Source organism: Heloderma suspectum, chromosome 4 (genome assembly GCF_057233095.1).
Source record: "Heloderma suspectum isolate Gila_16-S chromosome 4, 16-S_ref, whole genome shotgun sequence".
Taxonomy (NCBI): Eukaryota; Metazoa; Chordata; class Lepidosauria; order Squamata; family Helodermatidae; genus Heloderma; species Heloderma suspectum.
In genome coordinates, this window is record NC_139461.1 from 197,745,579 (window position 1) to 197,766,018 (window position 20,440).

General features: G+C 42.1%; 1 protein-coding gene across 8 annotated transcripts in view; it reads right to left on the minus strand.

Annotated features, from left to right (window-relative positions):
* Positions 1-20,440, minus strand: part of DPYD (dihydropyrimidine dehydrogenase) — a 761,638-nt gene that overhangs the window by 533,183 nt on the left and 208,015 nt on the right. For 7 of the 8 annotated variants that reach the window (XM_084851877.1, XM_084851875.1, XM_084851880.1 and 4 more), the window contains one exon: positions 10,224-10,385. In XM_084851877.1, coding sequence (XP_084708003.1) covers positions 10,224-10,385 — 162 coding nt within the window. The other variant, XM_084851883.1, reaches the window with a different exon arrangement.

Below are 20,440 nucleotides of genomic sequence, written 5' to 3' on the forward strand. Positions count from 1 at the left end.
ACGGACCTTTGTCGGCAAGGTGATGTCTCTGCTTCTTACTATGCTGTCTAGGTTTGCCATCGCTTTCCTCCCAAGGAGCAAGCGTCTTTTAATTTCATGGCTACAGTCACCGTCTGCGGTGATCTTGGAACCCAAGAAAGTAAAATCTGTCACAGCTTCCATTTCTTCCCCTTCTATATGCCAGGAAGTGATGGGGCCAGATGCCATGATCTTAGTTTTGTTAATGTTGAGTTTCAAACCAGCTTTTGCACTCTCCTCTTTCACCCTCAACAAGAGGCTCTTGAGATCCTCTTCGCTTTCTGCCATTAGGGTGGTATCGTCTGCATATCGGAGGTTGTTGATAATTCTCCCGGCAATCTTAATTCCAACCTGTGATTCATCCAACCCGGCATTTCTCATGATGTACTCTGCATATCAGTTAAATAAGCAGGGCGACAATATGCAGCCTTGTCCTACTCCTTTCCCAATTTTTTACCAATCGGTTGTTCCATGTCCAGTTCTTACTGTTGCTTCTTGACCCTCGTACAGGTTTCTCAGGAGACAGGTAAGGTGGTCTGGTACTCCCATCTCTTTAAGAATTTGCCAGAGTTTGTTGTGATCCACACAATCAAAGGCTTTAGCATAGTCAATGAAGCAGAAATAGACGTTTTTCTGGAATTCTCTTGCTTTCTCCATGATCCAGCGAAAGTTGGCAATTTGATCTCTAGTTCCTCTGCCTCTTCGAAACCCAGCTTGTACTTCCGGTAGTTCTCGGTTCGCATACTGCTGAAGCCTAGCTTGTAGGATTTTGAGCATAACCTTGCTGGCATGTGAAATGAGCGCAATGGTGCGGTAGTTTGAACACTCTTTGGCGTTGCCCTTCTTTGGAATTGGAATGTAAACTGACCTTTTCCAGTCTTGCGGCCACTGTTGAGTGTTCCAAATTTGTTGGCATATTGAGTGCAGCACTTTAACAGCATCATCTTTTAGGATTTTAAATAGCTCAGCTGGAAGACTGTCATCTCCGCTAGCTTTGTTGTTACTAATGCTTCCTAAGGCCCACTTGACTTCACTCTCTAGGATGTCCGGCTCAAGTTCAGTGACCGCACTATCATGGCTATCAGGGACATTCAGATCTTTCCTGTATAGTTCTTCTGTGTATTCTTGCCACCTCTTCTTAATCTCCTCTGCTTCTGTTAGGTCCCTGCCTTCTTTGTCCTTTATCATGCCCGTCTTTGCACAAAACGTTCCCTTGAGATCTCCAATTTTCTTGAAGAGATCTCTAGTCTTTCCCATTCTGTTGTTTTCCTTGATTTCTTTGCATTGTTCATTTAAGAAGGCCTTCTTGTCTCTCCTTGCGATTCTCTGGAACTCTGCATTCAGTTGGATATATCTTCCCCTTTCTCCCTTGCTTTTCGCTTCTCTTCTTTCCTCAGCTCCTTGTAAAGCCTCATCAGACAGCCACTTGGCTTTCTTGCATTTCTTTTTCTTTGGGATGGATTGAGTTGCTGCCTCCTGAACAATGTTACGGACCTCCGTCCATAGTTCCTCAGGCATTCTGTCTGTCAGGTCTAATCCCTGAAATCTATTCCTCACCTCCACTGTATATTCATCAGGGATATGATTGAGGTCATACCTGAATGGTTTAGTGGTTTTCCCTACGTTCTTCAATTTAAGCCGAAATTTTGCAACAAGAAGTTCATGATCTGAGCCACAGTCAGCTCCAGGTCTTGTTTTTACTGACTGTATAGAGCTTCTCCATCTTTGGCTGCAAAGGACATAATCAATCTGATTTCGATATTGACCATCTGGTGGTGTCCATGTGCAGAGTCGCCTCTTGTGCTGTTGGAAAAGAGTGTTTGCTATGATCAGCGTGTTCTCTTGGCAAAACTCTATTAGCCTTTGTCCTGCTTCATTTTGTACACCAAGGCCATGCTTGCCTGTTATGCCGGTGATTTCTTGACTTCCTACTTTAGCATTCCAATCCCCTATGATGAAGAGGACATCTTTTTTTGGTGTTAGTTCTAGAAGGTGTTGTAGGTCTTCATAGAACCGATCAACCTCAGCTTCTTCGGCCTCAGTGGCTGGGGCATAGACTTGAATTACTGTGATGTTGAATGGTTTGCCTTGGATTCGTACTGAGATCATTCTATCATTTTTAAGATTGTACCCCAGTACTGCTTTTCCCACCCTTTTGTTGACTGAGTGCTACTCCATTTCTTCTAAGGGATTCTTGCCCACAGTAGTAGATATGATGGTCACCTGAATTAAATTCGCCCATGCCTGTCCATTTTAGTTCGCTGATTCCCAAGATGTCAATGTTCTGTCTTGCCATCTCATGTTTGACTACCTCCAGCTTACCTTGATTCATTGATCTTACATTCCAGGTTCCTAGACAATATTGTTCTTTACAGCATCGGATTTTCTTTTCACCACCAGACACATCCACAGCTGAGTGTCCTTTCGGCTTTGGCCCAGCTGCTTCACTCTTTCTGGCGCTACTTGGAAATACCCTCTGCTCTTCCTCAGTAGTATATTGGACACCTTCCGACCTGAGGGGCTCATCTTCCGGCGTCATCTCTTTTAGCCTTGTGATACGTTCCATGGGGTTTTCTTGGCAAGAATACTGGAGTGGGTTGCCATTTCCTTCTCCAGTGGACCACATTTTGTCAGAACTCTCTGCCATGACCTGTCTGTCTTGGGTGGCCCTGCACGGCATAGCTTATTGCTTCACTGAGTTATGCCAGCCCCTTCGCCACAACAAGGCAGTGATCCATGAAGGGGAGGACTGTCATATACTACTTTAACTCTCTCTCCCACCCAGAAAAATGGGTAGAAGAGCACACTGGGTTATTTTGCAGGGCTGATATAACTCACACTCTTGCAGCCACAATATGGATATCACAATAATGGTGGATTTTATCTGCATCAGCATGGTGATTTTTGTTTAATATTTGCAAACTTGGGGAAGATTATATTGTGTGTGTGTGGGGGGGGGGGAAATAAAATCTAAATCAGAACAATCAAGGACTCCTGTCTTCGCTGCTTCCTTTTGTTTTTAGGTAGACACACTACTGCCCAGTCACAGTGACACTAAAATCCAGGATTTCTGGGTTCTTTTCTATGGGACAGTAACTACTTCTACAGCACCTCCCCCGGCTTAAAAACAAGGGTCAAAAATGAACCAGGAAGTTCAATTAAAAGAAAGCAAACCTTAAAAACGAGCCAGAAAGTTCCTTTTCCAGCTCGTGGGTGTGTTAATTGTTGTCTATGACTTCATTAATTGGCGAAAAACAGCAAAACGTGGGATTGCGCTCATTTCTTACGAAACGATGGGGCAGAATAGAGTGTGCACATTTTTGCCTTCTATCTTGAGTTCTACACGGACTAGAGAGATTTGGTTTTTTTTTAACAAAATGAAGGGTATGTATGTATTTATTTATTTATTTATTTATTTATTTTATTAATTGCCCACCTGGCCAGTCACCCAGCCACTCTGGGCGATGTACAATAAAAACAGTTCATACAATAAAATTCAACATTAAAAACATCACATTTCTAAAGTTACCCTAGCCCACCCGAAACGCCTGCCTGAAGAACCACATTTTTAATGTGTGGCGGAAGCTCATTAAAGAGGGGTATTATAGCTCATCTGTAGAATCTGGGGATTACAGCTCATCTGGAGGGGAGAACTGCCCCTTTGCCTTCCTCTGTGGACTCACATGCACATATCCCCTCCTCCCCATATACACACACAGTGTGCATCACACTATACCTTCACATATTCTGATTCAGTATTCCTGATGAAGAGCCGAGGTGATTCAACAATGGTAGACTTTATTTCCATGTCTCCGTGGTCTACAAATGCTCTTGTGTTTGTAGAATACTGTATTCTACAAAAATACTACACATAATAAAGAGATCCTAAAATTGGTTATATGCACCAGATAATCTGTATGCTCTTAAAACCCATAGGACAATTTAAACAAGGCCAGGCAAATGCCAGAAATACAAGATGCTAATCAGCAGTAACCATTTGTGTTTGTGGCACCTCGACAGTGAACATTTGCACTTATCTACCTGCAATGCTGGCATGATGTCTTGTTTTGTGCTGTGTTACTGGCACAGCCAGTCAATAAGTCTCCCACCCTATGCACTTAATCTACTGGCACAGTATGTTTTCAATTGGGCTGTAAATCTTGCAATGCACAAAAGGCAAAGACCACAAACCATTTAAACTGCCACACTGAAGACAAAGGGATTAACCCAGCTTAATTGGTTTATAACAACACAGTTAAGTACTTGGGCAGGTGTCCTACTGAATGCTATGGGAAGGTTGCACAAATATTTGAGGCTGCAGTACAATGGCCATTTTGAGCAACCAGCAGCAGTACAAAATCCCCTAATTGCTTACATATGAGATCCCCTTCACTGCTTGCATACCTTACCTTAGTCAAGAAGCAAACAAGGCAGTGGAGCAAAAAAGAGAGAATGGTTCGGGGGTGGGGGCGAAGAGCTGCAAAACAGTTTCTTAGGAAGAAATGTGTATATTATAGCCCAATGGTTTTCAAACTTAAAACTTTTAGAGAATCCTTTCTAAAACATCCTGAGGTGGGTTTTAGGGCACATACTTAGTTCAAGTGGGCAACTATCATGTGGGATCGTCCTTTCCCCTTCGCAGTCAACACCACAAGGAAATAACGCTTCAGGTGAATACTACTTTATTTTGCTTGAAACTCGCCTCTTTACAAATGCAGATTCCAGGAAACTCTCAGGCTGCCTCAGGCCCCTAAACAACTAATCTATGATCCCTAATTAGAGGAGACAAAGCAGTGAAGTTGCTGACAGTTCGGCGTGAACCAAACTGTTGTTCCTCCCTTAGGGTGGCTCCTTCCTATGCTGGCTTCCAAGAGTGGCTATCCTGGCTGAGTGTCTGAGCCCTGCCCCTAACTTTTCCTGCTTTGTGACATGCCCTAGTGTCTCTCAACTCATGGCTCTCTTCCTCCTCCTTCTGCTACTCCTCCTCCAAAACTTAAGTTCTCATAATGGAGGTAGGGGGCAGCAACTCAGCCTGGGCCATCTGTATGTCAAGATCTTTGCAGGAATCTCTCCCAGCATCTTGGCTCACTAGGGAGAGTCCCTCCCCTGGCCTCTGATTTAACTGCTCCAACTCTGATTCAGAATTGGAGCTGTTAGACATCTCACAGTGCTTGGACTCATCCCTGTCAGCAACTCACCATAGCCATTGGGACTCACTGTCTCCTTGTACAGCCTAGGACACACCCATCACCTCTACAGATGTACAATGCAGTGAAAGACCAAACTGTCAGGGGAAATTACCCATCATTACAAATCTTCTCACTGAGAACCCCCTGATAAGCTGCTGCTGCTGCTTGCTTAGACACCTTTCTCAAAGGGCAGTCAAGGTGACTTACAACAAAATCAAAACACACAAAATTTAAAATGGATAAAATACAACCCATAAAACAACTAAAACATCAGTTCAATTGATGCACTGAACAGCATATCAAATGCCTGGGATAAAGGAAAATATTAACCTGGCACCAAAAAGATGACCATGTTGATGCCAGGCAGGCCTTCCTGGGGCAAGCATTCCTTAATCATGAGGCCACCACTGAAAGCATGCTCTCCCTTGTTGCCATCCTCTGGGACTCCCTCGGAGAAAGCACCCAGAGGAGGGCCTCAGATTTTGATCATAGGGTATGGGCTGGTTCAAACTGGCAAAGGAGCTCCATCAGGTATTGCGGTCCTGAGCCCTATAAGGCTTTATAGGTTAAAACCAACAACTTGAATTGGGCTCAAAAACATATAGGCAGCCAGTGCAAGCAGGACAGAATTGGTGTGATATGCTTGGACCTTCTGGTCCCTGTTATATCACTCTGTCTGCCATGTTTTGCGCAAGCTGCAGTTTCTAAACTGTTTTCAAAGGCAGCCCTGTATACAGCACATTGCAGTCATTTAACTTGGGGGTTATCAGAGCAAAGACTACTGAAGCCAGGATAAGGGCATAGCTGGGCCACCAATCGAAGCTGGTACAGGGCATTCTGTGCCACTTAGGCCACCTGGGCCTCAAGTGACAGCAATGGCTCCAAGAGAATCTCCAAGCTATGAACCTGCTCCTTCAGGGGAAGTGCAGTCCCATCTAGAACAGGCTGAACACCGTTCATCCCATCAGAAGAATCACCCATTAACAGCATCTCAGTCTTATCTAGATTGACTTTCAGTTTATTGCCCTCATCCAATCAATTGTTGCAGTCAGGCACTAATCTAGCACATTCACAGCCTCACCTGATGAAAATGAAAAGGAGAAGTAGAGTCGTGAAGACAACACACTCCAAATTTTCAGATGACTCCACTCAAAGACTTCATGTCGATGTCTGAACTGGATCCAATAGAATGGGGAACAAAACAGACTCCTGTGGAACCCCATACTGGAGAATCCATGGGGGCCAAGCAATATCCCCCAAGCACCACCTCCAAATAGGAGGTAAACCACTGCAATGCAGTACCCCCACACACACACACACTCCTAGTAAAGACAGTCACCCCAGAAGGATACAATGGTTGATTATATCAAAAGCGACTGAGATATCAAGGAGAATCAACAGAATCACACTCCCTCTGTCTCTCTTCCAACATACAGGGCAATGAAGGCCATTTCCATGCCAAAACCTGGCCTGAACCCTGACTGAAATGGATTCAGAGAACTGGTCTCATCCAAGAGCACCTGGAGTTGATTGGCAACCATCAACTCAAGGACCTTGCCCAGGAAAGCAACTTTTGCTACTGGCCTAAAATTGTTAAGATTGTCCAGGTTCCAAGAGGATTTCTGTAGAAGTAATCTTACTGCCACCTCTTTAAGGTGGCCCAGGACCGCTCCCTGTCATAAAACACTTCTTGGCCCAGCCAGCTTTTCACTCCCTCCCAGTTTTAATAAGCCCTGAGAGACCAGGATTCAAGTGTGCCCTGGAATGCAGTTTGAAAGCCACTGCTGTAGCCCCAAAACATTTAAAGCTAATCCCTCCCACAGGGATCTGGGGCTGAGTCCATGACAGGCAATGAGTAAAGGAAGTGGAGAGAAAAAAAGGGTTTTCTCACTGTCTCATAATATTAGAACCTGGGCTCAGCCCATGAAGGTGAATGGTGGGAGACAAAATGAAGTACTTCTTCATGCAACATATCATTAAACTATGGAATTCTCCTACCACAAAATTTGGTGATGGCCACTAACTTGGATGGCTTTCAAGGGGAATTAGACAAATCCATGAAGAACAATGGAACCAATTACCTAGGGAGGTAGTGGGCTCTCCCACACTGGAGGCATTCAAGACGAGGCTGGACAGCCATCTGTCAGGGATGCTCTGACTTGGATTCCTGCATTGAGCAGGGGGTTGGACTCGATGGCCTTGTAGGCCCCTTCCAACCCTACTGTTCTATGATTCTATAAGGCTATCAGTGCCTACTAGTCATGCTGGTTATATGCTTCCTTGAGGTTCAGGCTCTTCTTATGGTAACTCTTCTTCTTTAATGGGATTAGAAGTCTTCCTACTTCTCAGATGATTGTCAGTATCACTATCACTGGAAAATTGTGCTTAGTTAGTGATCCCAGGAATACACCTATATAAAACATCCTCTTTACAAGTTACCTCTCCTAAGGAGAGGTAAACATAAAGAGTTGTGGACTCAACCCCAGTTGCCCCTGAAGAAGGATAGAAATAATACTCAATATACGTTGGGCTATGACACCCAGGCAGCTTTCTGTCAAACTGCATCACAGCACTTTTTTGAGATCTACATCCTGGTTTCCTTCTGCATTTTTGGTACTGCCCTTCATTTTTTTCCATCATACATTTGTCAGTTTATGGCTAAAATATGAGCTCAACATTTTAATTTTGAAAGATTCCGTCTGCTGAAGAGAACAAGAAATTCTTCAGTCTTGTGTGCTTGGAATATAAGTGGGGTATTACAAAAAATAATGCATTATGAATATGACATATTATTGTTCCTTATCATTTCTATAATATATGAACCAGTCATCAAGAACACCACACACACAAAAATCTACATTTTACAACAGTTATGAGCAGAAGCAGGGTATAAATAGGGTATATATTCTAAGTATATATTTGTGTGTGTATATATTTCAATATATTTTAAATTATGCAGAACTACCACATTGCTCAACTGTGTTAGAACCCTTGATACCAATAGATCTCTTTAAATAAACTTAAAATTCTGTGATGAAAGCCATTCTGAGCTATTCATCCTATGCCAATTTTAATATCAATCATTGTGCCAGTGGACAGCATTTCTAATAGATTTCTAAAGATTTTTTTGAAGAAGAATGGTAGATATTTAGCAAAATCTATCAAGACATAATTCTTCCCTATTAATCATAGCATTAAGACTAAAAGGAGACACAAATCAAGGTTTAACAGATATTACTTGCATTTGGTTTTTAAAACAGTCATAATTCAGTATTATATCACTCACACATTTCACAAGAGTTTAATCTATTTCTTTTATGCAAGCCGCAAATGTGTGTGTTGTTGTTTCGTTTTTTAAAAAATTACACAGAAAGCAAACCATTTCAGGGAGGCACGGTAACAGCGGCCTTTCAGTGGTAAGACAAAAACATTCAATATAGTAGTAGGATTAATAGAGCATCAGACATCCACTGCACTCCATTGATCCTGCCAGTCAGTTCTCTCAATAGTTCCCTCCTTGGGAAGCCCAAAGTTCAGCTGCATCAAGGCAAACTGTGTGTCACAAAGATGTGGCCAGAAAGGTGCTTGCTCCAACCAGGAAATGAGAGAACTTCCTAGCCAGCTTTCTTTGTAGGAGCACATGAAGGCAGGTACACTACAAGAACAGGAGCAATGGGTAATTTGCTCAAAGGAACTCCTGGCCACAGGACACCACATAGGAGGAATTAATTTCTAATCCAAAATCTAAGCATTGAGATGCATTAATTCATAATGGATTTTTTTTTACCACAGTTTGTTCTGCCAGCTGGGCAAAAGGAACCAGGATTCCAACCTTTTTATTTTAAATATTATTTGAAAGAGCATATGACACCCCCTGAAAAAATATATTTCAGGCCTACATAGTTATAGAATGAAGATTGAATATTCAGCTGCCAAATACTTAATTCATTTTTTTAAAAAAATTACCTATGTTTTAACATTTATCATTTTATACCCAGAGTTTGGGGAAGATACACATTGTAATTCATGAGTTCTAAAATTATTGAGGTTGACATCATGACCCATTCGTCTGCTACTTTAGTAAGGGCAGGAACTAGTCTGCAATGCTGCTGATATGCCAACTAGAAACTGCTTCCCTCCCATAGACTTTCAGCTGATTTAAGTTTCCTACAGCCCCAACTGCTGCTGTGAGTTATGTTTTAGATGGCTCTGGTTTCAGCTCTCTGTTCTGTTTTCAGTTATTATGGGTTAGATCTAGACTATGCCAGTTGAATGTAAGTCCCGTTGAGATCAATGGAACAAGTTAATCATGGCTTGACTCAAGTCCCATTAATGAGATGGAACTATATTCAGCTTACTTAGTGTTAATCCAACCCTATGTTTTTACCGTATATATGTTATCTGCTATGGGAGCCCTGGGTAGGGCTGAAAGGTAGCATAAAAATGACTTTATAAAGAAATGATAAATGTATATTTGGCACCACGTTTATGAAGTGATTACATCAGAATATATAACTATGCCTTATAAACAAAAGTATTTCCTGATTGCAACTAACTCTCTGACCTGGTTCGCACGTAACGAGACGCCACCATGGGTGAATTGCCCTATAGGGCTTTTTGTTGTGGCAGCGGCAGCAGCCATTTTGAATATTTGAGCTGTGGTGGGGGCATGCCGTAGCTCATTGTTACATGTAAACCCAGTGAGGGCTGGTTGTTGGGGTGGTTCACAAGCCACCTAGAACCCATGCACTGTTTTCGGGTTATGGATGGCTTGTCACGCACCCCAGCAACCCACCCTCTCCAGGTTCACATGTAATGACAAGCTATGGTATGCCCCAGTCACAGCTTGAATATTCAAACCAGCCGCCACGAAGAAAAGCCCCGCAGGAAATTTCACCCATGGTGGCTTGTCCTGTATGTATCACATTTGACTTAATCAGAGGGCCAATAAAAAATGGAATTGTTTAAAAATCTCCTACACAGAAAAGAAAGCCATTTATATACATCTGTACCTACCTCGGTAGCAAATTGCTGCAGTCCACCAATATTAATTGGTCCCTCCTCGGTAGCATATAAATTGCATCCACCCACACAGAGATCTGAAGTTGGACATACCATCCCGCATGTCAGCCCAAGTGGGTTGTCAGAAAAGATCATTTTGGCAGCTCCATAGTAGTTCTGCATGAACAGAAAAACAGCAACAGCCACACATCAGAAGAAATATGGAACTACAGAGAAAGAGCTCTCCATGTTACAACTGCACAATATGTGCAGTGTTAGTCACAAAGATTTTTATAATTCTGATACGATTCCATACAAAAGGGAGACACATGTTATCCAGCCATGCAAATTTTAAATCCATTTTCAATGACATCAGTCTTATTTTAAAGACTGGAATGTTTTGATCAGTTTAGGTGTATTTTAAGGCTCCCCTACGCCCCATAGCAAAATGGTCTCACGGTAGAAATAATGTTGTGCCTGCACCATCTTCCTGTAATGGCACCCGCCCTTCCTAAATCAATTACATACAGAAAAACACAAGATAACGTAATTTCACTCCCAATTTTCTTCTCATTCCAGAGGATCCATCAAGACAATTCCTATCAATAATTATTACTCAAAAGCTATCCATAAACTCTACTACTGATCCTCAGCAAAATTAACTTATTTTAATGTATATAACACACACAGAATGCTGATGCACTGCTAAGGATACAGCTGCACGAGCTGTTGGATATGTCTGAGGGCATATGAGGAACAGCTGGTGCAGTGTCTGCATCAAAGCAGGACCCCCTAATCAGGGCTCCATTTTCTTTTAGAGCAAGAAAATAGTATTACCCTTCCCAACATGTTCCTTACAATATCTGGAAAAACATTGTGAAAACCATCCCCCACAAGACTTCTGCTGGAGGCATCTACTGAGATGTACAAATGCCATATGGTGTAGTGGTTAGATTGTTGACTACGGCTGGGAAGAATGGGTTCAGTTCTCCCCTCAGCAACGAAACTCACTAGACAACCTTTGGCAAGTCACCCTCTCTCAGCCTAACCAACCTCACAGGATTGTTGTAAGGATAAAATGGGGGAGGACTCTGTATACCACCTTCAGCTCCTGGGAGGAAAGATGGGACATACATTTATTTGTTTCTTTGTTCATTATCAACAAATTCATTTATAAAATATATTTACATTTATTAACTCTGACAAGAACAGTGACAAGAGTTCATTGTGTATGAAAGGTGATCTGGAGCACCTTCTTCAGAAGAATGTAAGAACAGCCACTCTGACTCTGAGCCAGATCACATGGAGGCCCTTCAAGTCCAGTATCTGTTCCAAGTCCAGCTAGGGAAACACACAAGCAAGGCATGAACATAATATAAAGGCTAACGCTGGCTACCAGTCCTGATGGCTTTATGTTACCTTGAATATCAGAGGCAGTACGCCTACGTATACCAGTTGCTGAGGAACATGACTGGAGTGCTGCTGTTGCACTCGTGTCCTGCTTGTGGGTTTCCTGTGGGCAGCTGGTTGACCACTGTCTGTACAGAAGGCTGGACTAGATGGACCCTTGGTCTAATCCAGCAGGGCTCTTCCTATGCTCTTATAACATCCCTCCCCCTTTGCCCCCTAGCCACTGGTTCTCAGGAGTATATTACCCCTAAACCTGGATGTTCCATTTAACTACTGTGGCTAATCGATGTTTTTCATATAATCTTCCATGAATTCGTCTAACTGCTTTTAAAGCCATCTAAGCCAATTAATGACGGGTGAGCTCCTAGTGTCAAACTGGCTCAAAAATAAGTCAAGCTATTTCTCAATAAAAACAGGAAATAGATCGAATTTGGCCTCTCTCCCCCAACCTTCCCCACACATACTCTGTGATTCCCCAGTTCCCTTCCTTGATATGTATTAGTCCTTGGGAAAACTGTATTTTCTAGGGGCTCCTGGAAGCCTTGGCTAGAAATGTGCCAGGCACAAAAGAGGGGAGGGAGAGATCTCTTCTCTTCCTTCTGCCTGATCATCACTGCTTGCCTCTGGAGAAATACCAGCTGAGCAAGTCAGAGAGGAAGGGACTTGGAGGATCAGAGGATGGATTGGTAGGATGGGGGTAAAAGGAAAATTATTTCACCAGGGAGAAGGAGTCTCCATCAAAGCCCTAGCACACCCACCTACTCTTTGCCAGTCTCCATGCCCTAGGATCCTACATTCTGGTACTGGGGGGGGCAGGCCAACCTAACTTCCATCTCAGGTGTTGTTACCTCCTCTGCTCCTATGTTGATTTGGAAGGCAGGTGCTTCTGGGGAGATCTTGCTGTTTGTCCCACTCCCAAGGCCATTGACACTGGCAAGGAAGGAGGACAAGTCCATCAAGGCCATCTTTGGAGATTCAATCTACCCATTTGTACATCTCTACTACTACCTGCCTTGAGATGGAAGTACTATAGAACTTACGTTAGCTCTTAATTAGCCACCTCATTATGAGGAACAGGTATATTTTACCTAATAAAGGAATTTTATTGCTGATACCATTTCCCTACCTCCATGCAATGGGTTTGCACAGAAGGAAGCCACGGATAATCTGAGAAACTGCCACACTGTAAGTTGCTCACTTTATTTGCTGCTTTTATTAACGGTATGGTATAAGGCTGGCCTTAGGCAGTGGCCTGGTGTGGATGATCATTGGGGCTTCCCTGAATCAATGTCAGGGCCTTGCACTGCAGAGCAGGACACCTCATGCCTCTTCCTCTTCAGTTTAGCTAGATGGGCGATTTTGCCTGTCTAGTCACTCTAGTGGAGGCTTCAGAGAGGGGGAGGGGCTGCAGCGGCCATAGAATTTCCCATATGGCTGTTGCCCTGGTCTCCTCCCCTCCCCACACCTGGGAGTGCCTTATTTAATTTTTTTCCCCATCTCTGTGCTCTGTTTTGTGAGTGTGGGGAGGTAGCTGGCACGGTTCTCTCCATGCTGGCTACAAGGCGGGGAGGGAGGAGGGAGCATGGTTTCCTGTCTCTGAGCTTGGAGCCCTGTCTATGAGCCCCCGGAGCCAGGAAACCAGACAATCCTATGTCCCCCAGATACTGTCTAGGGGACAAATATGTTATGCTTTAATGACACCCAAACTAGCTGCCTGAGGCAGCCAACTAACTGTGCCTGATGATGGGGCCAGCCGTGGCTCCTCCTCTCACCCATCCACTCCTATCATGCACTGGTTTCAGCATGAGGATCCTGAGTTCTCCATGACACCCCAGCCAAAGAACTCTGGCTTGATGTTGGTTCACCAACAAGGAAAATAAGCTAGAATCACAAATAAGTCAGGATCATGTGAAATAGTGTCTCAGTTATTCCATTAATTTGACTCTGAATTCAACAGCAATGCGGGACTCGGTGTGGGTGTCAATGTGTTAAAAAAATTAAGAAATTCTTGCCACAAAAAGTGTGATATCAGAGGAGTGGAAAATATTACGAGGAGGAGTTTGGCATGAAAACATGAACATTTCACAAGATGATAGATATTGTGAGAATGCAGACTGCACATTGAAAATACTGGGAGAACGAAAGTGTTCTGAATGAACAGGTGACAAATTTGATAAAAAGCATCATGGATTTCAGTAAGCCTGCATAAATTTTTGAAATCCATATTCCAAATTGATGGAAGAGCAGAACTGGATATCGATGAATTTCAGTGGCAGCTGGACTCACAGCTGGTCAGCTACAGGAGAACGGGAAAATGCCAGAAATACACAGACTGCATTATCCGTATGTTACATGCATCACTTATATATTTCATCCAGTTGTTCAGCCCATCGTAGGGCAGACAGTAAATTGGCATCAAATGTTATGAAGTAGCTGTGGGCAAAGGCAATTGGAAAGAACAATTTTAAAATAAATACATTGGTTTGCAGGCTTTGGGACCCATTGCCCAAAAGCACAATGGTGGAAGTGAAGTGACGGATGGAAAGCAGGCCAGTCTTGTTCCATCATTCCTGCAGACTGCCTTACATTAGCATTCTAGCCAATCTAGCTACTAACCAACAAGCTACTATAATTTTAAAGGAAGTAATGCATGAAAATATAGCTTAATTTATTTGTCAAAATGCTAAAGCCTCTTAGTACATGATGAAAGTTAAATATCAAACCAGATGTTTTTTACACTAAGGCTGAAATCAAAAAGGTATTTACTTGTAAGTGCCAAATCAGTACATGCAAATCAGGAATCATTTTAATTTATTAACTAAATGTTCTTTTTGGAAATCAAATTGCAACCAATTCAACAGGTGGCTATTTGTTTGTTTGTTTTCCCCCTGTACTTTCCTCCAAAACACAATTAATTATTTAATAGTTAAAAGACAAATTTTAACATCCTAATATACTTGTGTGGCATCTTCATTAGAATACTTCCATTATGTAAATTCAAATGTTGATTGTTTTCCTCTGTTACTGGATTGTTATTGTGATTAAATTTATGCCAAGATGCATTATTCATTGAATTTAAAGCCATTATGTACATTTTATATGGACTGTGCAACTACAGTGAGATGTGCATCATGGGCTCCCACACTATTAAAGACTAACACAGTAATACAGTGAATGAATTAAAGAGGATAGCCCAACAGGCCTAATTCTGCACTGGATTTCAGTTGATACATCTTGTAGTTCTATTTAAACTATTTCAGAGCTCATAAAAAATATCAAAATATCAAGGATTAATTGAATGACCAAACATGAATAATTGCATACTGACTAAACAATGTCCTTAATGGTTATTCTGATGGCATTAGCCCTGAAAACATCCACCAGCTCTTTCACCAACATGTCCAACATGATGGCAAAAGAACTACTTTCACAAGAACTGAAAGGTAAAAACAGTACAGTCATACCTTCCGTATCCTACCTAAATGGGCAGAATAAAATCATAAATAAAATATGAAATGTGTCACCATTATTGTCTTGTTTGAAAGAGTCATATAAAGTGAGTTGGGGGGGAAAGTGGGGACATAAAGAACCCAGAAATAAGAAAGGATCTCAATTAGAGGCTAATAGAGATTAATAGACTAATTAGAGACTCTAATAAAGAGCTCCAGATAAGCATGGTTGTCTCCCATAAACAATTCAGTGGAAAGTGTTGCCCAAACTGATGCCTGCTAAATTTACCTACAATATGACTAGTTATAGCCCATGTTAATTATTATGGCAGCTGTAATGATGAAGGCATTGAGAAGAGCCACAGCAGTTCCAAGGGCTCGATTTCTGCTTGGAAAATATGGGGTAAGTCACCAAGCTGATCAACAGGAGAAATAGCGCTGGATGTCACCAAGAATGGTAAAGTTCTTAGCATATTAACAAGCCTATATAAGATAGTGATTTTCTATTAAGATCCAGGAAGCTGTGAGCAAGTCACTGACATCTAAAGGTGGCATGCTATGCTGGGAAGAAATGTTGCTTAGTCTCTCAAGTTATATTAATTAGTCTCAAGACCCCACTGGGATTAGAAAGGATTTCTTCCCCCCCCCTGAACTGTTAATTATGAATTGTGCAAGTCAAGGCTATTACAATATAAGGAAAATAACACTTGAAAATGCTGTTGTACACAACACTAGCCACAATATGAAAAGGGAATGGACAGAGTTTCACCAAACAGAATTGGTGAACTATATACCCTTGGGAGGAATGAATTTTCTTTTTCCTGTTGGCGTCAGGACTGTCAAAGCAAAAACACAGGATGCAGCTGGCAAGGACCAAAAATGTTAGGAAGCTGCCTGTTATTAACTTACACCATTGGTCCATCAAGGCCAGTACTGTTTACTCTAATGGAAGCAGCTCTCCAGGGTCTTAGGCTGGGTTGTTTCCCATTAAGATCCCAGGGCATACTCTGAAGGCATGTGAGGGAGCCACCTTGCTGAAGCTAAGCAGGTTTGGGTCTGATCAGTGCTTGGAGGGGTGACCACCTGGGAACCACATGTAGACGCCTTGAGTTCCATGAGGGAAGAAAGGTGGGATATAAATGTAATAAACAAACAAACATCTACCTGATCTTTTTAGCTGGGGATGCAAGACTGTATCTGAGAACTTCCGCACGCAAAGCATATTACACATACACATAGAATCATAGGGTTGGAAGGGGATTGGACCATCAAATCCAATCCCATGCTCCATGTAGGAAGCCTGATTCCAAGGCAGTCACCCATCCAAGTACTAACCAGTGCTGACCCTGCTTAGCTTCCAAAATCAGATGAGATCAGGCATATCCAGCCTTTGCTCTAGCACTGAGCTATAGTCCATCCTCTCCGTTCTTTGGGGTAAGCCTATAGGGTTAGCTCCTCTTTCAGGATTCTTGCCATCAGGAAGAAATTCTACTCTAGTTCTGACATTTGTAGCCTCCACCATGCCCTATGTTTGTAGCCTTCACCACTTCCCTATGTGGGGCTTGACAGCATTTCTAGATTCTCTACAGTGACAGTCACATCTGGCCTTGCTCAGATTGTTTCCATTCTGCTCTCTATTTAGAACATGCTGTGAATAAGAAATGCCTTGCAGGACTAAGCCAAAAATAATGTAGTCCAGAGTTCTACTGCTAACAGCAGCCAGACAGATGCCCTGGGAAGCCTGCAAGAAGGGGCTCATACTGACAGCCTTCTCCTCTTTGCTCCTAGCATCCAGCAATCAAAGTTTTTGAATCCATACATAGAGGTGCCATTTAGTGGTCATGGCTAAAAGCCACTGATAAACCTATTTTCCCCACTGAATTTTAGTGGGCAAATATCTACACTCTTGCACAAATCTTCTGAAAGGGGATAGATGGAAAAAGGAGGATGTCTTCAAATAGAGGACTGCCCTCTATAAAGTAGAACATACGACTACCCCTATTACAAGCCAAATGAGAATTGAGAGGGCTTCGGCTGGCTTGTATGGATTTCTGAACAGAGAGAGTTTGTTTCTACCACCACCACCACACACACACACATTTCCAAAATTATTCTTCATATCTACTTAATATTATATACAGCCCCCACCTATGCCAGTACATCCCCTGCCATGGTGGTGGATTAATTAATTTAGAGGTAGTGGATTAATTAATTAATTTTTTAAAAGGCATCCATACCACTATGGAATGCTACAGGAAACAAATGAAACTTTTTTACAAGCCACATTTGATCATTTTTGTGCTCTGTAGCCTAGCAGAAAGCAAGCTAAGTTTAACCCTTGTAGTGCTCTATAGTGCTACAGAGCAGTTTGCTGCTAAATTTTGGTGGCAAACTACTGATTTTTTTTTATTTAATTATTTTCAGAGGTGCAGCCGTGGGGGGCAAAAATGGGCCCTAGTCCTCCCACAGTTGCCCACTTCTGGCCAGCCTCCTACTCAACTGCCATTAGCTTCCCCAACTTGGGTCTCTTTAGCTTACATTCCTTTTACCTTAGGATCCTTTTGAACACAGGATGAACTGGAGCTACCCACTTTGGGGAGGACCAAGTGGGACACAAAATCACATTCCTCAGGAACACAGTTTACTGCAGTCGCTACACTACAGCCCTTCTAAAGCATGCCACAAAACCCACCTAAAAAGATTTCACTGAACATGAAGTAGGCAGCAAAACTCCATGCCTGCATCAGGAAGATAGGTCCCGAAATGAATTATGATTATTCAGAGAAGTCTGACGTTTACCATTATTCATCAAGTAAAAATGGGCTTGCAACTCAAATGCTTTGTAAATGTTTTTAATTAAATAGATGCCTGCTCATGCTTTGTTTATAAAATGCCTTCTCCTGGGCAATTCCACAGGAAGGCATGCATCTAAGTGGATAGGATGTTTTGTGGTTTCCTTTATCAAAATGTCAATAAGTACTGCATTGGTAACCAAGAGAACAGAAGCTAGCCTTAAACAGACATCAATAACTGGTAGCAAGCAGAGGTGGATCTTCACATGTATCACTTGGAAGCATTACATAATATGCATGTAAATGAGAATGTTTTTACTTGAGAAAACCTATTAAAAGATGTAGGATCAATACCGTTAGAGCAGAAGAAATTGCGTTTTCTATCAGGAAATGCTCATACCATTTAGATTTTCCTCCAATACCTGCACCCATTACTTATATTGCACACACAGAGTTCCTGATATTGTAGCTTTGTCAACTGCATAACGTGACTGTGTTCAGCATAATGAGAATGGAACCAATGGCTGACAAACTGGGACAAGAACCCCAAACACCTTTTACAGGGAAGTAAATCCTGCTAATTTCAGTTAGGGATGTGCAAATCAGCAAAACCTGAGCTCATCAAAGGTCTCCAAATTCCATCTTGAAGCTCATTCCAACTTGAGTTTGTATCAGATTGCAAGCTTTTTTTTTTTCCGCGTGAAAATCCATGCGTATTTTTGTGGGTATTTTTCCAAATGTACGCATCAATTGTGCCTATCTTTGAAATGCACAGATTCTTCTCCAATTGATTAAAGTGTATTTGTGCGCATTTTTCAAATGGATGCATGCAGTCAAACACAGTTTTTTGGGTCTGCGAATCAGATTGCAAGCCTGGGAATGTACAGACTTCAGCAGCAGATTGCATCCTAGTCCATGTTTGCTCTGGAAGGTGCAAACTGGGTAAATCCTGATCAAAAACAAACTGAAAGAAATTTCTCATATATCCCTCATTTCAGGAAAATGTGCTTCTAAGAAAGAATCCATGAGTATGATAGCCTGGAGCTGGAAACTACTGCCTCTAAAATGGACCACTTCTCTAAGGCCCCATTCAAACTTACTATCAGAGACGCATAAGCAATTCGCTGTGGCTTCTTCTCACACCCCTGAAAGTAATGTTTTAATCCAGGAAGCACAAAGGGCCACAGCTCAGTGGTAGAGCTTATGTTTTGCACAGAGAAGGATCCAGATTAATTTTCCTGTATCTCCAAGTAGCCCTGACAAAGACCCCTACCTGGAAAGCCACTGCCAATACTGAACTAGATGGACCAATGGTCTGAATTGCTATAAGGCAGCTTCCTATCTGGGTGGGCAAGTTGCATAGATCCTTCCCACCCAATCATTTCCAAGCCAGGAAGGGTAGTTTATTACACCACATGGCTTATTAAACCACAATTTGAATGAGCACCATGCTGCTGCATGCTGTCTGTTTGCTCCTACTTTGCTCCTCCCTTTGTGTAAGCAGGTAAACAAACCAGGCAAGGACAGCTTAGGGTGATGTCTGAACCTTAGATTGTGGCTTATTGTGCCTGTAGAAGCCAGGATTTGTAAGGCAACAACAAACCCTGGTTTAAAGCTGGCTTTTGATTCTGGGTTGTTTGGCCATAATAAACCACAATCCTGGGTTCAGACATGACACTAAATTATCTCTGCCTGATTTGTCTTCCAGCTCACATGAAGGCAGGGGTGAAATGGGAGCAAATGCTGCTCATTCAACTTGAAGTTTAATAAACCACAATTCATGGCTTATTGTTATGTGTGAACATGGTCTAACACTGCAAACCCACACATAGTACTCAGAAGTAAGTCCCACTATATTCAGTAGGACTTTTTCACAGATAAGTGAGCACAGGATTGCAGCCTAAATGTTGTACTAAACACATTTAGGGATAAGATGTGTGCTTTGAATTTGGGAATGAAAAGTACTGAGCTTCAAACTAATGTAAGATTATTGTAAGGGTTTTTTTTATTATTATTATTAGTTTAAATTCCAGTAACTCAGATTACAGTCTAAAATGGAAGAGGGAGAACAGAATGAATGGAAACAGTGACAGGATATCAGTATGTCTATTATTTTGCCACTGATCTTTACATCACATCATTTGACTTGCGTCATCAAAACAGTTTCACAGTTTCACACGGCTAACGAAAAAGAACCATAAGTTGGTTCTTGTACTGTCATTTTAGTCTTTGTCATCTCGAAGGCAAAATATTCTTTCATTGAAGCGGTGTCATTGAGACAGCCTATTCTACATAATTACACTATGGCAACCAAAACCAGCTGTCAGCCATCCTAGTACATTAAGTACTGATAGACATCTTAAGAAAAGTCAGTGTTTCAAATACATTAACAACATCCCTACTTTTCTTCTGAATGCTTTTGTACTTAGTGACCTGGAAAAAGATCAAGATGAACAGGGAAAAAAAAAAAACTGAATAAAACCCAACTTTCAAAAACCCAGTGCCCTAGAAATCCTTTTAGAAAGGTTAATTAAAATGCAGATTTCTATGTAATTATAACTCAGTGCATAGCAGCTTTAGT